Below are 17,256 nucleotides of genomic sequence, written 5' to 3'. Positions count from 1 at the left end.
CTGTGCAGCCTTTCAGACGGAGGGGAAACTCTACCTGATCCTGGACTTCCTCAGAGGAGGAGATCTCTTCACTCGTCTGTCCAAAGAGGTAAACCAGACGGTTACCCAAACCTTAAAAACATCAGGAAGTCTTTTTGTCCTAACAATTATAGGCAGTTTAGTCAAGAATAATTATGGAAAAATGCTTCAACATTTGCAAGAAGTCAAAAAGTAGAATAATTCAATTTAAAACTAGAAGGAGCTGCATTGCATTGAATGCTGTACTGCTGAAGGAAAACGAAACCTAAATGCTAATAATTGGCAAAAATCAATAAATGTATTTATAAATCAAAAAAATGATCAAAGTTGACCATAAATAAAGTGAAAACAGCACAATATCAAAAAATATTTGTTTGTGAAAAATGCCAGAGCCGGGTAACGAACCAGCAAGCTTCAGGATTCCCCATGGATTTCAATGGAGGCAGAAATCCTGGAAAATCTTGAAAATTTTAAGGATTTGAAGGTCCAAAAGTCACAGCTGGAAAAAGCTGGAAGAGCTGAACATTGTAACAGTGGAATAATGGAGGCTGAAAGATTTTAGAAGGGGTTAAGCACCAAAAAAATGGCTGAAGACTTTATAATAAAGAAAGAGAAACAGGAAAACTATGGATTGGATACTTTATGGCAGTCAACCAATAAATGAAACTGTCACAGATTGAAGATGCAGGACCCACTGTTTAATGGACTTAAAGTATTGTTTTTTATATTAATAGGGTTCAAGCTCATCAAATCCACAAAAAACAAACAGGATTTCAGAAAACTGTGGAGAAATCACCATTTACTTCAGTTTTTACTAAAAGATCAAGACAGATTCTGATCACATCACATCAATGAAAATAAAGTATTCTAAATAATATGTCCATCTTCAATTCTATACTGGGCTGGGGCCAGGTCCTGCTGGAGGATGAATTCTGCATCTCCATCCAGAACCTCAGCAGAAGGAATCCTGAACTCCTCTAGAACTTTCTGCTAGACTGTTGCAGTGATTCTGGACTGAAGACAGCAGAGTTTACCAAGACCAGTTCTGGACTTTGCAGCCCAAATCCTGACTGACTGGAGATTTGACTCTGGACCTCCAGCAGCTCGGGTTCTGCTCCTCACCAGTCTTCCTCCAAACCCAAACAGTCCAGTCCTTCTTGGTCCAGTTGAGACGTTTCCTCCGTTGGTCCAGGTTCAGAAGTGTCTTGACCCGAGGACCCCGACAGAAACTCATCTCCCGGATGCGTCTGAATTTTATGGCGGATGGCACACAGCGTTGTAGTCTTCCCCGTATTGAACCAAACTGAACCATTGAATGACGTGTGGGGAATCTGTGCAGGTGTTTCAGGTTTAGTAGGTGATTAGTTGGTAAAACTCAGTTTGAAACATTCATGTCCTTAAAAGTTTGGGCAGATTTCTCCACACTTGTCTGATTCTCGCCAAACAAACACGACAAATCCATCCTCAGGTTTGATGAAGTACGGCCTGATGAATGTTTGTGTTTGATGCAGGTGATGTTCACAGAGGAAGACGTGAAGTTCTACCTGGCAGAGCTCGCTCTGGCTCTGGACCACCTCCACGGCCTCGGCATCATTTACAGAGACCTCAAACCGGAGAAGTAAGCAGACCCACACAGACGCACTCCCCTCATGCAGCATCACAGCTGGTTGTGGCTTCCTGCTTCCAAACCAAGATAGATTAGCAGATCTTTAAAGCTCCTGCTGCTGCTCCCTCAACATTTCTGTCGTTTCAGCATCCTGCTGGACGAGGATGGACACATCAAGCTGACCGGTGCGCATCCTCCTCCCCCCGCGTCTTTTGTCTTGTGCTGCCGTCAGCCGTCTCTCATCCGGTTTTCCCGCTTTCATGTCTGTGCGCTCAGACTTCGGCCTCAGCAAGGAGTCGATAGACCACGAGAACAAGGCCTACTCCTTCTGCGGGACGGTGGAGTACATGGCTCCGGAGGTGGTGAACAGGCGGGGGCACACGCACAGCGCCGACTGGTGGTCCTACGGCGTGCTAATGGTGAGAAGATGCTGCCCCCTGCTGGCTGCTTGCAGACCAAATTGCTGGCGATGTGCTGAAGGGAACAGAGGTCACATCTCCCCAAGTTCAAGAGTTCAAGGTCCCCTTCCTTCCTGGGTGTAATTTACAATCATATAGAAAAAATTCTCCGATGATTTTAGGCTCCAGGTGATGTGAAAATCAGTCCTGGATTTAATGGTTTGCTGCAAATTAGAAACAAACGGATGAAGCGGTTAAACTGAGTCTGAATTGAGACATTTAGGAAACGGTGACGGCGTCCTGTGAGCCTATCAAAGGGAGTTTTTGGTTCAACTGTCAGGAATCTGCACAGAAAGCCTGTGAGATCATGACCAACATGACTCCAAATTCTCATGCCAAACCTTCTCTCTTCCAGTTTGAGATGCTGACGGGAACGCTGCCGTTCCAAGGAAAAGACCGGAAAGAGACGATGACCATGATCCTCAAGTGAGTCGCAGCAAACCCAGGACGAGAGCAGAGTTTGAGTAGAAAACGATCCAGACGGAGGCTCAGAGGAGGTTCCTTTTGTGTTCTTGTGATTCTCCGTTTCTCAGTGAACATCCGGGAAAACGCCCGGATGTTCACTGAGAAACGGAGACGGGGGATCCAGAAGAGGACACAAACACTACTTCAACGTCTAGCCTTTCAGATTCCTTCCCGCTCCACCTCCAGCACGGACGTTCGATGCCGAAGCGTCACGCCGCCGCCGCCTTTCAGCTCACCTCCTCTGTTCTCCGTCTTTGCAGAGCCAAGCTGGGAATGCCACAGTTTCTCAGCTCAGAAGCTCAGAGTCTTCTCAGGAACCTGTTCAAGCGCAACCCTGGAAACAGACTAGGTAACACATCTGTGCGCAAGGCATGCTGGGATGCTTCTTGGAGATGGAACTCCTTTTAAGTCTTTTTGTATCGTACAACCCTCAGTGTATTTTAGATTTGAAAGGAACGAAACTGAAAGACTTAAATGATCCCATTTTATTGACAACAGAACAAAAAATACAAACAGCAGAAAGACAGAAAGGTTTAGCTTGAAAAAGCGTTAACTATAAAGGAGTCTCTCTTCAGCAGATGAATCTCTTAATGCTGTCATGCGAGTCTTTTTAATTAATCGTGACCTGTTGCTTATTAATCTATTCTCAACTACAATTATTTTTAACCCAATAATTGATTTAAAAAGTCTCATATTTAGATATTTTCATATGAATTCATGACATTGTGGTGCAGTTAAAAACCAAATTACAACTAAAAAACTGTCTCACTGAACTTTTTCTAATATAACAGACAACAAGGGGGATTTTTAAAATCTCAAACCGCTAATGTGAAACATAAAAACAGGAGGAACACCAACAAATACTGATAACACATGTTAATTTATGAGAGCGAACACCTCATGAAGGATCTATCCCATCCATGAGAGATAGATTTTGGTGTTGTGTGCTTGTTTGAGGTAGTTTTGTGAAGAACTACAAATTCGCACATTGATGGTGTCATAGCAGAGACACGGCACATGCTTTTCAGAGGCAAAAAGCTCATTACCTCGATTCTCTCGTCTTTAAACAGGTTTGATGGAAGAGAGGTGGTGCACCATTGTAACCATGGTAACCGAGCTGCTGATGGACTATTATCAGATTTCTCAGATTTAACATATTTTATCATAGTCCTTTTATGAATAAAAAAACAATTCACCCTATTTAAGGTTTTAGGTATTTTATTCTACTTGAGCTTACATTTTTCTGAACAAACAATAGAGATTAGTGACGGCGAGATGAAGCCCCATTAAGCTTTGAAGCGATGGAGACGGGATGGACTGTCACTGTGGTTGTGTTGCTTTTGTGACTTCAGGAAAGCAAAACAGGCATTCATTTTTGTTGTAAACAGCAGTTTCTCCTAAATCTCCAAACTATCTGCACTTCTATCCAAACTGTGTCTAAACTCTGACTGACCGTTAGTCGGAATCAAACCCACGGTCACCCAAGGATTCACATCGCTGTCAAAACACAAACTCCCGTGGTACGGCTGGGCGGCGGGGCATTTAAGCTCCTCCCCTAAATGGAGCACGCCTCCTCATGGGCATCGTGGACATGCCCCCCCACCCCCACCCCCCCCGGCAAAGAACTGGAAGCCTGGGAGCGTAAAGACAGACCCGCACAGGAAGGAGCTGGTTTTCATCCGATCCTCTGGTTGTGTTCAGGAGCCGGACCGGATGGCGTGGAGGAGATCAAGAGGCATCACTTCTTCCACACCATCGACTGGAATGTCAGTTCCTCCGTCCAACAGCCTCCCATCCCGCCTCCCTTCCTCTCTCACTAACCGTCTGTCTTCAGAAACTCTTCCGCAGAGAGATCTATCCGCCCTTCAAGCCGGCCGTGGGACGACCCGACGACACTTTCTATTTTGATCCAGAGTTCACAGCTAAGACGCCCAGAGGTAGCCCCCCCTCCCCTGCTCCTCCTGCCCCTCCCTCCCTGCTGAAGCTCCTCCAACAAGTCCTGCTTCACCTCTCTGTGCTCCTCAGACTCTCCAGGGGTCCCTCCGAGTGCGAACGCTCACCAGCTCTTCAGGGGGTTCAGCTTCGTGGCCATCACAGAGGAGGAGACACAGCCGCTGCCTCACGCTATCGTACAGGTACGCGCACGCTCCGTGCACGCTCCACAGAACTGAGCTTCTGCAATGACAGCAGCGGTGACGAGTTCAGCCGTCACAACACCGTCGACAAAATGTTTCACAGATCATGAATTCACATTTAGGGGGCTGCACGCTGGCATAGGGGTTGGTGCTCTCGGGTCCTGGTTCAAATCCCTGCTGGGTTCTTTCTGCGTGGAGTTAGCATGTTCTCCTGGTGCACGCGTGGGTTTTCTCCAGGCACTCCGGCTTCACCGGTTAACTGATAACCCTCAATTGTCCCTGGCTGTGTTTGTGTGTATGTGTGTGTGTGAGATTGTGCGGCACTGTGACAGACTGGCAGCCTGTCTTGTTCACCCTGCCTTCACCAGCAGTAGCCAGGTTAGGCTCTGGCAGCCCCGTGACCTTGGAAGGGATACAATCGGTCAAGAAACCTGACGGATGAATTGACTTTTTCTTTCAGCAACTTCACAGAAACAACTCTCAGTTCTCTGATTCCTATGAGATCAAAGAAGACATCGGCGTTGGCTCATACTCCATCTGCAAGCGCTGCATCCACAAAGCCACTGGCATGGAGTACGCAGTCAAGGTAACCTCCACCACAACACTAAACCTGAGTGGGGGACCATGGTGGGGCTGCATGATTCTTTTACATAAGACAGCAACAAATCAGACCTCAAAGTCCCGCTCCGTGATCGTCTGATCCAGTTTCAACGTGTCCCCAGTGGTCGTTTAATTATGATGCCGTTTTCTGATTCTCTACAATTTGAATGAAGAAATACTCAGAAATGCCATTTGATGCGTAGCTTTCTTCATACATCTCCTCCATCATCACAAAAATGCTGCGGGAACGCTTTAAAACCACTGATTTCTTCAGAGTGGGGCTTTAAAGCAACAGTGTTGGTTCCTCTTTGGATGGCTTGCTAAATACAGACTGACCTGCCGCTATGTCATGTGACCTGGCCTAAAGGAGGAAGCCAAGCATCGTTTAACACCAGAAAACTGTCGTTTCAGATCATCAACAAAGCCAAGCGAGACCCGACGGAGGAGGTGGAGATCCTGCTGAGATACGGGCAGCACCCCAACGTCATCACCCTGAAGGATGTGAGTCACAGTCGGCGCCGCCGGCTCCGTTGTTTCTGATGGAAAGGTTATCGCCTAAGAGACGTGAAGGGGCCGGCGGGAGCCACAGCAGGCCGGTGGGCCTGAATAGAGGCGTCCAAAGCTGTATTATCTGTAAAAGCAGCGGATGTTTGAGGAGTTCTGAATGCATGTGGCGTGTTGCTGCAGGTGTATGACGACGGCCGTTCCGTGTTCCTGGTGACAGAGCTGATGAAGGGCGGCGAGCTGCTGGACAAAATCCTCCGACAGAAGTTTTTCTCTGAGCGGGAAGCCAGTGCCGTCCTCTACACCATCACCAAGACTGTGGAGTACCTGCACGTCCAGGGGGTGTGTGTCCCGCCGATGAACCCATGCTCCTTTGAAGGAAACCTGTTTTTAGACTTAAGCTGGAGGGAGCTGGGGCAAAGACCCCCCCCCCCCCCCCCCCCCCCGCTCCGCTTACACACATGTTGACGACATCTTTTTGCGTTCCGTTTTTTATTTGGTCATTTTACACAAAAAATGCATGAATTTTTCTAGACTCGTGTTACAGGGGGGTCAAACTCAGTCCCACAGGGGGCCTCAATGCAAAACACACTTCAGGCTAAACATTTACTGAACACACTAAAGCTGAACTGTTAAACGTTTTAAACTGAACTTTTTGAACATAAATATGAATAAAAACAAACAGGAACATTAATCCAGAATAAATCAAGTTAAACCTTAAATAACGTTCAATATTTTGCTCTCCATAAAACATATTCTGTCAAAATGAAACAAATATGAAGATGCAGTAAAACAAAACAAACAAAGCCTGGAAATATTAATAATTAGAAATGGCAAATTAAATTATTCTGTTTTCTTTGCTCTTTTATCATTTTTTAGAGCTGGACTTCTGCATCATTTTTAACAATAAGTTTATTTTTTGGGTGACGTCCTGTGTGTGTCTTTGTGAAACGGATCAGAGGAATTTGTTATTTTTAAAACCTCTTATTGGAAGAATCATTTTTAGGTCTTATAAAACATTAAAAACTAAACAATAGAACTCATCACTGAGTTTTCTAAAAATATTTGGCATTTTCCTCATTTAGTCATGATCTCATAAAGTGCAGCTGTTTCCCTCCTTACCTGCCGTCTTTTTGTCAAATAATGACACCAACTAAACCACAGGTGGACGTAAAAAATACATTTATATGGAAAATGTCTACAATAGTTAATACACAATGACATGAGCTGAGTCATCTAAAAGCAGCCATGATCTCCGTGCTCACCTGGCAGCCTGCGGCCTTCGCCCCTCCCCTTTTCCTTCACACACCGTCCTGCGCCAGTTCCCAGGTTTCAGGCCGTTCCAAACTCTGTCACAGGCCATTCAGGACTATAAAATATCTTTATGCCATTTCTATTTTAGAGGTCAGGACTGTAAAGGTTCCACCTGACTGACCCAAAACCCCACAATGTCATCGTCTGTCTCAAAGCAGACACATCTCCGTCACTTTGCATGTGTGGGTGTGGCTAAAGTGGTCGCTGAAACCATTTACTTTAAAGTGAAGCAACAAGAATCTGTCCAACACACTGATCTGCTTCTGATGTGAAGAAAAAAAAACCTGTTTGCTGTAAACTTATCACCTCATGAAGCCGTTTCAGGAGAAAAGCATCACTTATTTCTGCTTTTTTTCAAAGGCAGACATCAGCTTTATTTATGGTGTGTAGAATGGTCATTCTGACTGCTTCAGCTTTACCTGACGTTTATTTGTAATATCCAAAATATAGCTTAAAAAGCATAAATCTGTTGTGTTTCTTTGCTTAATCAAGAAAAAGAAAGAAAAGCAAATTGAAGTTAGAGAAATGTCATAACTGTGGATGTGAGACACTGACATGTTACATTTCATTATAAAGTCTGCCTTATAAAACCGTGCAGATCAGATGAGATCCAGCTCGCTCCTCCTGACTCTTCTTCTGTGGTGTTTAAAGGTGGTACACAGGGATCTGAAGCCCAGTAACATCCTGTATGTGGACGAGAGCGGCAACGCCGAGTCCATCAGGATCTGCGACTTTGGGTTCTCCAAGCAGCTGAGAGCGGAGAACGGCCTGCTCATGACGCCGTGTTACACCGCCAACTTCGTGGCACCAGAGGTACGGCGAGCTGCAGGTCCACATGTGGAGGTTTTCACAGGAGAGGTCGAGAAAAGGGTCAGGCATCCTCACCGAGGGCCTGAATGCATCAGAGTCATTCCATTAAATTCAATGAATGTTTCTATCTGATTCCATCCAAAAAAGGTTTATTAGCATTTAATTCAGAGCATACATGCCTGCTTTACCCTTCACTAAGATGGGACCTGCTTTAATAAAATACTTCAATCTTATATGAAACACAATCAGAAAAACATTTGATTTCTATCAAACAGAAACAAAACTTTAGAAATAGTTTCTCTACTTTTTATTGAAGCTTTTGTGTTTACTTGAACAAAGTCAGTGTCATTCTGTAATGTATGAGTGTAGTTTGAATGTCATGCATTAGGAGCGGCACCTGGAGCCGCAAAAAGGAAGCACCTCACAGCCCTCGTCTCAAACGCTCCATGCACACGAAGAAAGTCAAATGCAGAAGAAATGAGACAAATACCTGCTTACTGTGCAGAAGCAGCAGGCTAAGGTGGTCTTTGGTTATTTAAATAATTAACATTAAGGAGGAATTTTCAAAGATATGAAAAGTTACAAAAGATTTGGCTGTTTAGAGAACAAATTTTAGACATTAATGATTTGCTGGTTTGTTATTTAAATCCACGGATTCAACAGTAGCTTTATTCTGTTTCTGAAAGTCATTTTAAAACCTTTTCTTTACCAGTTTGTACAAATGATTATGTAAAAATGTTCTGAACAAACATCAACTTTATTACAATTATGGCTTTGTTTCCTGTTATCATTAGAATCTCAGATTGCTCTAAACTGTATTTAAGGAGGATTTCTCCAGCGTTTCATTATTGACTTTAATACCTTTGATTTTTTGGGTCAAATTTAAAATTTTTAGTTCCTGTGCTTTCACTTTAGTAATGGGTTTATTTTGTTTTTTTGGTTTACTGAATATTTTTGTAAAATAGTACTTGCTGTGAACAGAAGTTGAACAATAATAGTCCAGAGTTCCAGCAGCTGTTAAAGGGCTACAGATGATCTCTAGCGACCCCTTGTGGATGTTTTGGAACAGAAAGGATGCTGCAGAATCATCACCGCTGAGACTTTGGATGTGTTTCTGCTGCGTGATCAGTGTGTGACCTTTCATCAAGATTTGATAGATTCTTGAATTTTAGTTTTGGTTTGAATCTGCTTTCACTGTGTGGCTGTGATGTCAGCGGTCTCAAAGTTGTTGCAGCAACATCTGCTCAGAGTTGTGTGTTTGTGGCAGGTTTTGAAGAAGCAGGGGTACGACGCCGCCTGTGACATCTGGAGTCTGGGAGTGCTGCTCTACACCATGCTGACAGGGTGGGTGCAGCTCCGTTCATTCCCATCTGAAGATCCATGTGTCGTTACTAATGCCCACATCCATTCAAGTCAGGGTCAGAAAGTTAAACCAATTGGGTTGTTGCCTTTTTCAAATAGAGTTTCACACGAAGGATTTAACGGGTTAACTCTGCAATAAGCGCTTTTGCAGCTCAAGATCCCTCAACGGTGTGGATCCTCACTTTTCAAGCAGCAGTTTTTCCACGGATAAACCGTTTCACTGCAGAATTCCTCAGAGGAATCTGCTGCAGAATGACCATGTCCTTAAAAATACTCATCTAAACAGAAGCTAACGCAGAGATGAGTGCAAATGTTCCAAAAAAGGGGCTGATTGAACCGAAGACCCAGCCCAACCTGAAACCCTTTCGTCTGGTTCCTCAGAAGCTGAACTCTGTTTGTCCTCAGTGGATTTGGTCTGAACTGCCTGCATGTCATGTGTCTGCAGCTTCACTCCGTTTGCCAACGGCCCGGAGGACACACCAGAGGAGATCCTGGCCCGGATCGGCAGCGGGAACTTCTCGCTCACTGGAGGCAACTGGAACACCGTCTCTGCTGAGGCAAAGGTCCCAACCCAAGTTCAGAACATGGCAGAACTTTTCATCCAGAGTAAAACCCAGTTTGTGTTTAAAGCAGGAGTTTGTGTGACCTCTGACCCCGCAGGATCTTGTGTCCAAGATGCTGCATGTCGACCCTCACAAGCGTCTGACTGCAGGTCAGGTCCTCAGACACCCTTGGGTGATGCACAGAGACCAGCTGCCCAAGTACACCCTCAACAGACAGGACACGCCACTGCTCGTCAAGGTATCCCTCCACCGAATCCATCCAGCTCTACCTTCTGAGTGATACTATAAGCTAAAGATCATTGTTATTCAAGCTTCGAGAACATTTCCAACAGAGTCTGAGAGCAAAACTCCTGCAGATTCAAATGCTGTCGAGGTGACCACTCTGGGTGAAACTCGGTGAGCAGCAACTAAACCTTTGGCCCAACTCTACATCCAAAGATTTGGATGTAGAGTTGGGCCAAAGATCTAGAGTTGGGCTAAATGTTTGGATCTAGAGTTGGCCAAAGCTTGATGATCTATAGTTGGGCCAGAGGTTTGGATCTAGAGTTGGGCCAAAGGTATGGATCTAGAGGTGGGCCAAAGGTATGGATCTAGAGTTGGGCCAAAGGTTTGGCTCCAGAGGTGGGCCAAAGGTTTGGCTCCAGAGGTGGCCCAAAGGTTTATGGTCTAGAGTTGGGCCAAAGGTTTGGATCTAGAATTGGCCAAATGTTTATGATCTATAGTTGGGCCAAAGGTTTATGATCTATAGTTGGGCCAAAGGTTTATGATCTATAGTTGGGCCAGAGGTTTGGATCTAGAGGTGGGCCAAAGGTTTGGATCTAGAGGTGGGCCAAAGGTTTGGATCTAGAGTTGGGCCAAAGGTTTGGATTTAGAGTTGGGCCAAAGGTTTGGATTTAGAGTTGGGCCAAAGGTTTGGATCTAGAGGTGGGCCAAAGGTATGGATCTAGAGTTGGGCCAAAGGTTTGGATCTAGAGTTGGGCCAAAGGTCTGGATCTAGAGGTGGGCCAAAGGTTTGGATCTTGATTTGGGCCAAACGTTGGGATGTAGGCCACCTAACCAGCATGTTCTAAGTCAAACTTATCTGAACTACTTAAATACAATGAAAGTGTTTTATCTTGTGTGGGTGGTAATCACTTCAGAGCTTTTCCTCGTTGCTGAAGTCAGAGCGATTTGCTGCTGAAGGCTCTTCGTTTTTCTCAGATGGAAAAAGCCTTTAGCTTGTTGTTGTTGTTGTTTTATGTGACACAGAACAGGCATGTTTCAGTGACTTAAATCTGTGGAGTCCTGGGGCCTCATTTATAAACGTTGCGTACGCACAAAAGAAGGCGTACGCCACTCTCTACGCAATAGTTGAGATTTATAAAAAGCAAACTTGACGGGAAAATGTGCGGTCCTTCACGCAAGCTCTGACCCAGGCGTACGCACAAAAACGGGTGAAATGAGAAACGGCGACGCCGTCGGCAGATGGAAGAAACACGTGAAAGTGAAAATGACAATACTGCCTCTCAGAAATAACATGAAGACTTCACAAAGCAAGTCTGACAATTAACAGCTACACGAAGACCCGTTTGATCGATCAGCAGTGACACAAACAAAATAAATCAAACGAAATTACAACAGAAATTCAAATGAACATATTTGGAAAAAGAAAAGTGAAATATGTTCTGCAATATTGGCATGTAGTGCAATTCATCCTCATAAATAATATAGTTAACAGAACAAAATAATGTACAAAACTGATATTCTCGTCAGTGTGTCCGTCTGGCGGAGCAGATATAGGTGCGGGCGTGCAGACGGACGGACAGATGTACTAATTGTCCACTGGGAAAAGTTGTTTTCATATTAAAACATTTCTTCATAAGCTATGGAATTATGGTATTCATGCATATGCCTTTAGTTTGTTTTATTTTTGAAAAAACATTGTATGGCGTATGTCTCAACCATTCAGAAAGCAACAAGAAATTACATTTGCGCGGAACAATTTCCCATTTCCACGTCGATTATTACCGACATCTGTAGCTTGTCAGATGTAATTAAATGGAGGGAAATAAAATGCCCCATCACAATGCGTAATGACGCACAATGGCTGATCTTGTGCTCTTAGAAGATGAGGCAAATGGAAGAATTCGGAGTGAACGCATCTTTAGACGGCAAGAAGACTTGCTGGCAAAAGAGGACGAATAGCTTATGAGCCGGTTCAGACTTCATCGAGCCGTCCTGTTGGACCTCTGCGGGCCTTTGGGCCCGGCGTTACAGAGGAGCACTCGGAGGAACCACGCGTGTCACCCGCTGCATCTGGCGCTCCGGTCCCCCCGGCGCATGCATCTGCCGCTCCGGTCCCGGTACCCCCCCCCGATGGAGCGCTGTAGCCGTACCCCCCTCCGATGGAGCGCTGTAGCCGTTTGCCGCTCACGTGCCTTTTCGGCACGGTAATGCCCACACTGTGTCCTCCAAACAACACTTTTCTCCTCTTTTCCAACTCGCCAACAATAACTTCTACTTCACATTGAGTGAAGATACGTTTTTTGATTTCCTCTCTGTGTTTGCCACGATTTAGCAAGCCATGAATATTAATTTGTGGGCGTTTCACGGACTATTTATGGACAAATATGGGCGTGTCATGAAGCCGCAAAAAGCTGCGCTGCATTTAGAATCGGTTGTGATTTATTAAGGGAAAGATGCGTAGGATGTGCGTGCGCACGGTTTTATAAATCCGAATATTTCTTTGCGTACGCACGTCCTATGTTTCATCCGTACGCCACTTCTGACGCCAATCCTACGCAAAGTTTTATAAATGAGGCCCCTGGTGACTGGAGTTCCTGCTGACTTTCTCTTTTTTTGCTGGATAAACCGCCTGGTTCATTTAGAGATCCAAAATCTGTTCGCATTAAACATCAAATCAAGCCGGGGAAGGATGTCGTTTGGGTTTGATAAGGTTTGGGGGTAACGGCTTGTCTCCCCCAGGCGGCGATGGCGGCGACCTACTCGGCCCTGAGCAGGAATGTCCCCCCAGTTCTGGAGCCGGTGGGCTGCTCTAGCCTGGCCCGGCGGAGGGGAGCGAAGAAGATCACCTCCACTGCTCTGTGACGTCCTTTCAGCTCAACTCTGACCTCGACCCGATCACCGCCAGACCTCAGCCCACCCCCACCCTCCCAGTCCGACGGGACAGACTACTGATGGAGCGAGTGGCAGCCAAAGCCCAACAGGAGCACAGAGATCCCACCCCCACGCCCTGCACCTTAACTGCTTCCTTTGAATGGATCTCCTCTGCTGTCTCACTGTAGAGCCTAAGCTTTAGCCCCGCCCACCCACAGCCGCATTTTCCCCGCGGCGTTTCTCCTTCAGACAATCAGCGCAGAGGGGAGGCTGTGCGCGCGCACGTCAGGAAAAACAAGTACTGTATTTATTTATGCGGGTCGAGTCGTCAGAACAAGTTTTGATTTTCGGAGCGGAAGTGGATGTTCACCCCGCAGGCGGAGGCGGCGCTCTCAGAAGCCACGCCTCCTGTGAGTACCACAGGCTTTCTGGTTCCAGTGTCAACTTTCAAAGGAAGAAATCAAAGACGGGAATCCTCCGTTTTTAACTGACTCCTTTGTCCAGCTAGCTCTGCAAATATTTCGAAAATCCTTCACTGCGATGTAACAGTGCCCCCTGGTGGCCAAGAATAACATTATTCTCTCTATTCTTTTTCTCTGCCTCAGTCATCTGTCAGACTTTACTCTTTTATATTTAACTTTATTATTTGATTGTAAAATCTCACACTGGAGAGACAAAAAGACCTTCAAATCCTTAAATATTAAATCCGAGCACTTTAATGATTTATCAATATTTTTTTCTAAAGAACCAAAATTAAACTTATCTTAGCTCTAAAGTTAAGGCTGTAATTTTTAAATAAAATTGTGCTTTTATTTCATTCATTTTCCAGGAGTAAGCTTTACTTTCATCTTCATCATTCAGTGTTAGGCATGATCAATATACAATAGGATTGAACTTTGCCTGCAGAAACACCCAGTGTGTTTTTAAATCTTTCAGACAGAAGTTTGAAAATGAACATTTTTATCTTTTTATTTTATTTTATTTTCTGACATATTTGTTTTCACGGTTTTGTTCTGTTAGTTCAGAGAATTAACAAAAGCAGCGGATCAGATGTACAGTTCAGGAGCTCCAAACAAGTCAAACATCCGGAGAAAGGAACGTGGCTGTGGTTTGGTCAGACTGTGGCGTGTGGCGTGAGGCGTGTGGCGTGAGCGCGCAGCATCACTGTGAACGGAGAAGCACAACAACAGCCTGACGCTCCAGAAAACATCTGGAAAGACTTTGGTTTTTGTGATCAATCTTTTAACTGATAAAAATCTGACTTTTGCTCAGGAATCAAACTGTCTCTCTGCTGAGAAACATTCATGTGAATTTCTTTTTTTTTAGCCACATTCAAGTCACAGAAACAAAAAGCAAACGCGCTCGCAGGAAATGAGACGATAGAGTCACCTTTTATGCAGAAATGAAAACTAAAGTCAGATTGAAAACACGCTGTAAGATTCAGCCTCGTGAAAGTGTCCACAGATCAAAACCAGGAGTGCCATCGCAGCAGCAGCAGAGGTTGATCTGACCTCTGACCTCCACCAGGGGGCGCTCACCGCCGCTCAAACAGGACGGGTCACGGCCACAAATAAGATTTAGCTTTCTAAAGTTTACAAGAACAATTATGAGATTAAAGGTGAAACTTTTGAGATCAAAGACTAAGATGTGAAAGAATAATGTCACGGAAAAACATCTATTCTGACATGCTGGTGTGTTGTTTTTAATAAAATGAAGTTTAGTCAGGGACAGAATGAGATTTTATTGAAATAATAAAAAAAAAAAATGGACAGAAACTGAAAAAAAGCACATCTGACATGATAAAAGCTTCAAAACTAAATGTAAGATCCACTTCCTTAAGACGTTTGCCTCATAAGTCATTTAATTAGATTATCAAACTTATGAAATATGAAAAGAGGTTAAAGACTTTAAAGAGGACTATTTCCTAACTTTGTCTCAGCAGTTTGACCTTTGACCTCTGTCATTCTTTCATCAGACCATCATGTTGTCGTCTTTCTTCTTTTGTTCTGGATCCTGTAGTTTTTAATTATTTGACATTAAAGAGTCCATAAGAATATGGAGGATGTATCTATGAAGATCTTTGGGCTCTGGGTGTTTCTTGCAGAGTTCTTCCTCTCTGAATGTCGGCCTAAAGGGATCAGATGCAGATTTTCTGTGTTTGTGCGCGTTTGTTGTGTGCAAGTGTTGATCTGAGCTTCCTCCAGGACAAAGAATGATTTGTTTCCTTTCTTTTCTGTAATCATGAGCAGGAGAAAAGCCCCCGTTTGTCCTCCTCTTCCTCCTCCGTCCATCAGAGACGTATAAAGCCAAGCCGGCTCTCTGTTTTTATACCTGCAGTGAGAGTTGATCTTTCTATTAAAGCAATAATCAGCTGAGACGAGTTTCTGTCTTCATGTGTGCAGCGTCTGCTGTGTTTGTGACTCGGGCTGTAAATCCATCCAGAGAGCAGCTTCAGCAGCGGAGTTCCTTTGAAAACTGAAAAGAATCAACAGAAAAAATGTACAAGAGACTTGATAGTCGATGAAATACTTTACTTTGAATCTCTGCCCCTGAAGACTCAAAACCCAACATAATGAGCGTGAAGAAGAACCAGAGGAAGCTGTGAAGAGTTCCTCTGTTTACTCAAAAATGGACGGGTTTGATCATTTGTCTTACAATTGTTCACTTTACATCGTACGCTCCAGCTAAAGTGAACATTTTCATCTCATCCAACAATTAAAAAATTATCTGTTTTTCTGCAACATTTAGCAGCTGCAGGTTTTTTAGATGGACATGGTAAACTAGCACAGTCGGATTTCAAAGTAAAGGTCCCTCTGTCTGTCCATCTGTCCATCCATCCCCTGAGCCCTCTGAATCTCTTTCTGGGTCTTGGGGCCACTGCAGTCAGCCCAGCTCCTGTTGGGTGAAGATGCACTCCAACATTCATTACCTATGGATCACAAACGGCGAATCACAAATGGACCCATGAGTCGTGTCTTTGGAAGCAAAGGTTCCCACACATGCACTTGGAGAAAGTGCACAGTCCACACAGACAGCGCTCAGCGAGGATTTGAACCAGGGCCTTCTGTTTGGTGAGAGTGCTAACCACTGCACCGTCATGCAGCTCTCAAAGTGAAAGGAAAGAAAGAAACTGCTTCCCGGTTAACCGTGCTGCCCTTGAACGCACCATGCCAAAGACGCCTCCCTTTCTGCGCAGCATTTTAAAGGAGCTTCTTCATCCGAGGGTCTAAAGATCAGTTTCTGAATGTGACGCCTTCATGTTTGCTGCAGCACCTAAATAAGAGATGCAGATTCTATTCACACCAATCATCACGAGCTCAGACATCTGAGATGTTCTCCTGGGTCTCTTTGAGATGGACAAGCGTCTAGCAGTCGTACAGGGTCAGAGGTCAGAATCGTCCAGCGCCGGTACTGAGCTGAGGTTTCTCTCCATCCTCCTCACCATTTTCCTTCCAGCACAGAGTTTGGGTTGCAGATTGAAGCTCACTCGGTCACCTGGAAGGTCTGACAGCAGCAAGAACTGTTGGAATAATGTATATAAGTTATCTCATATTTGCTTTTGTTTGCAGAAGTGTCTGTGTCCAAATCTGTCTCACAGGAGGGGGGGCGACACCCTTGGGTAAAGGTTTTTATCTCTTTGTTTCTCTCAACATTCTCCTGGGAACCTGTGTTAGCTGTGTCTAATAAAACGAAGGACGTTCTGTGTTAGTTTATCCGTGTGAAAAGGCTTTGCAGGTCTGAAGATGATGTGAGAAGGCTGCAGAAGATAGACATGTCGTAATTAATGTTTTCTAATCCTTTTTTTTTTTTTTTAAACTTGTCCTGTCCAACAGCTGGGCAGACAGATGAGAGCTGAAGGCCTCTTGTGTTGGACATATTTTACTTTAACAACAGGGGTTATGAATCTTCTGACAAACGAGAGGTATGACTGAATAAACCCCTTTTGTAATTGAGGCCAAATTGTATTATTTTCAATTATGTTTGAAAATCTTTGGTGTTGGACCGGACGGAAAAGGAAAGGGGGGAAGAAGAGAGTGGGACGTTAGAGAGGGGGGGGGGTGATAGTGGGAGGGGGGGGATAAGACCATGAAGCAGCATAGAGCAAGTCATAGCAAGTTTACTGGTTGTTTATCATTACGGCAAGGCTCAAATGTAGAAATAAAAGGGCGGGGCCTGTCCACACACACATTGAAATGTCATCAACACACCTGCTAGCTGCAAAAATGTCCACATGTCAACATGTACACAAAACAGATAGTGTTCACACATGCATACCTATGCCTTTAAACCAACTAGTGTGAGATCTTTCATTCATTCAATCATGC

The 17,256-nt window shown here is 44.6% G+C and overlaps 1 protein-coding gene across 5 annotated transcripts in view; it reads left to right on the top strand.

Annotated features, from left to right (window-relative positions):
• Positions 1-15,306, top strand: part of rps6ka3b (ribosomal protein S6 kinase, polypeptide 3b) — a 54,487-nt gene extending 39,181 nt beyond the window's left edge. For all 5 annotated transcript variants that reach the window (XM_023950037.2, XM_023950039.2, XM_023950040.2 and 2 more), the window contains 17 exons: positions 9-88; positions 1,530-1,636; positions 1,772-1,809; positions 1,901-2,043; positions 2,438-2,508; positions 2,808-2,896; positions 4,249-4,313; positions 4,382-4,484; positions 4,573-4,682; positions 5,143-5,268; positions 5,694-5,783; positions 5,970-6,128; positions 7,752-7,913; positions 9,178-9,254; positions 9,718-9,835; positions 9,933-10,073; positions 12,800-15,306. In XM_023950037.2, the coding sequence (XP_023805805.1) occupies positions 9-88; positions 1,530-1,636; positions 1,772-1,809; positions 1,901-2,043; positions 2,438-2,508; positions 2,808-2,896; positions 4,249-4,313; positions 4,382-4,484; positions 4,573-4,682; positions 5,143-5,268; positions 5,694-5,783; positions 5,970-6,128; positions 7,752-7,913; positions 9,178-9,254; positions 9,718-9,835; positions 9,933-10,073; positions 12,800-12,922 (1,802 nt within the window). In that variant the 3' untranslated portion in view covers positions 12,923-15,306. The remainder of the gene's footprint in view (positions 1-8; positions 89-1,529; positions 1,637-1,771; positions 1,810-1,900; positions 2,044-2,437; positions 2,509-2,807; positions 2,897-4,248; positions 4,314-4,381; positions 4,485-4,572; positions 4,683-5,142; positions 5,269-5,693; positions 5,784-5,969; positions 6,129-7,751; positions 7,914-9,177; positions 9,255-9,717; positions 9,836-9,932; positions 10,074-12,799) is intronic.
• The last annotated feature ends 1,950 nt before the right edge of the window (positions 15,307-17,256 follow it).

The sequence above is a fragment of the Oryzias latipes genome, chromosome 20 (genome assembly GCF_053564925.1).
Source record: "Oryzias latipes strain Hd-rR chromosome 20, Olatipes_Hd-rR_3.1".
Taxonomy (NCBI): Eukaryota; Metazoa; Chordata; class Actinopteri; order Beloniformes; family Adrianichthyidae; genus Oryzias; species Oryzias latipes.
This window is presented reverse-complemented; position numbering and strand designations above follow the sequence as displayed.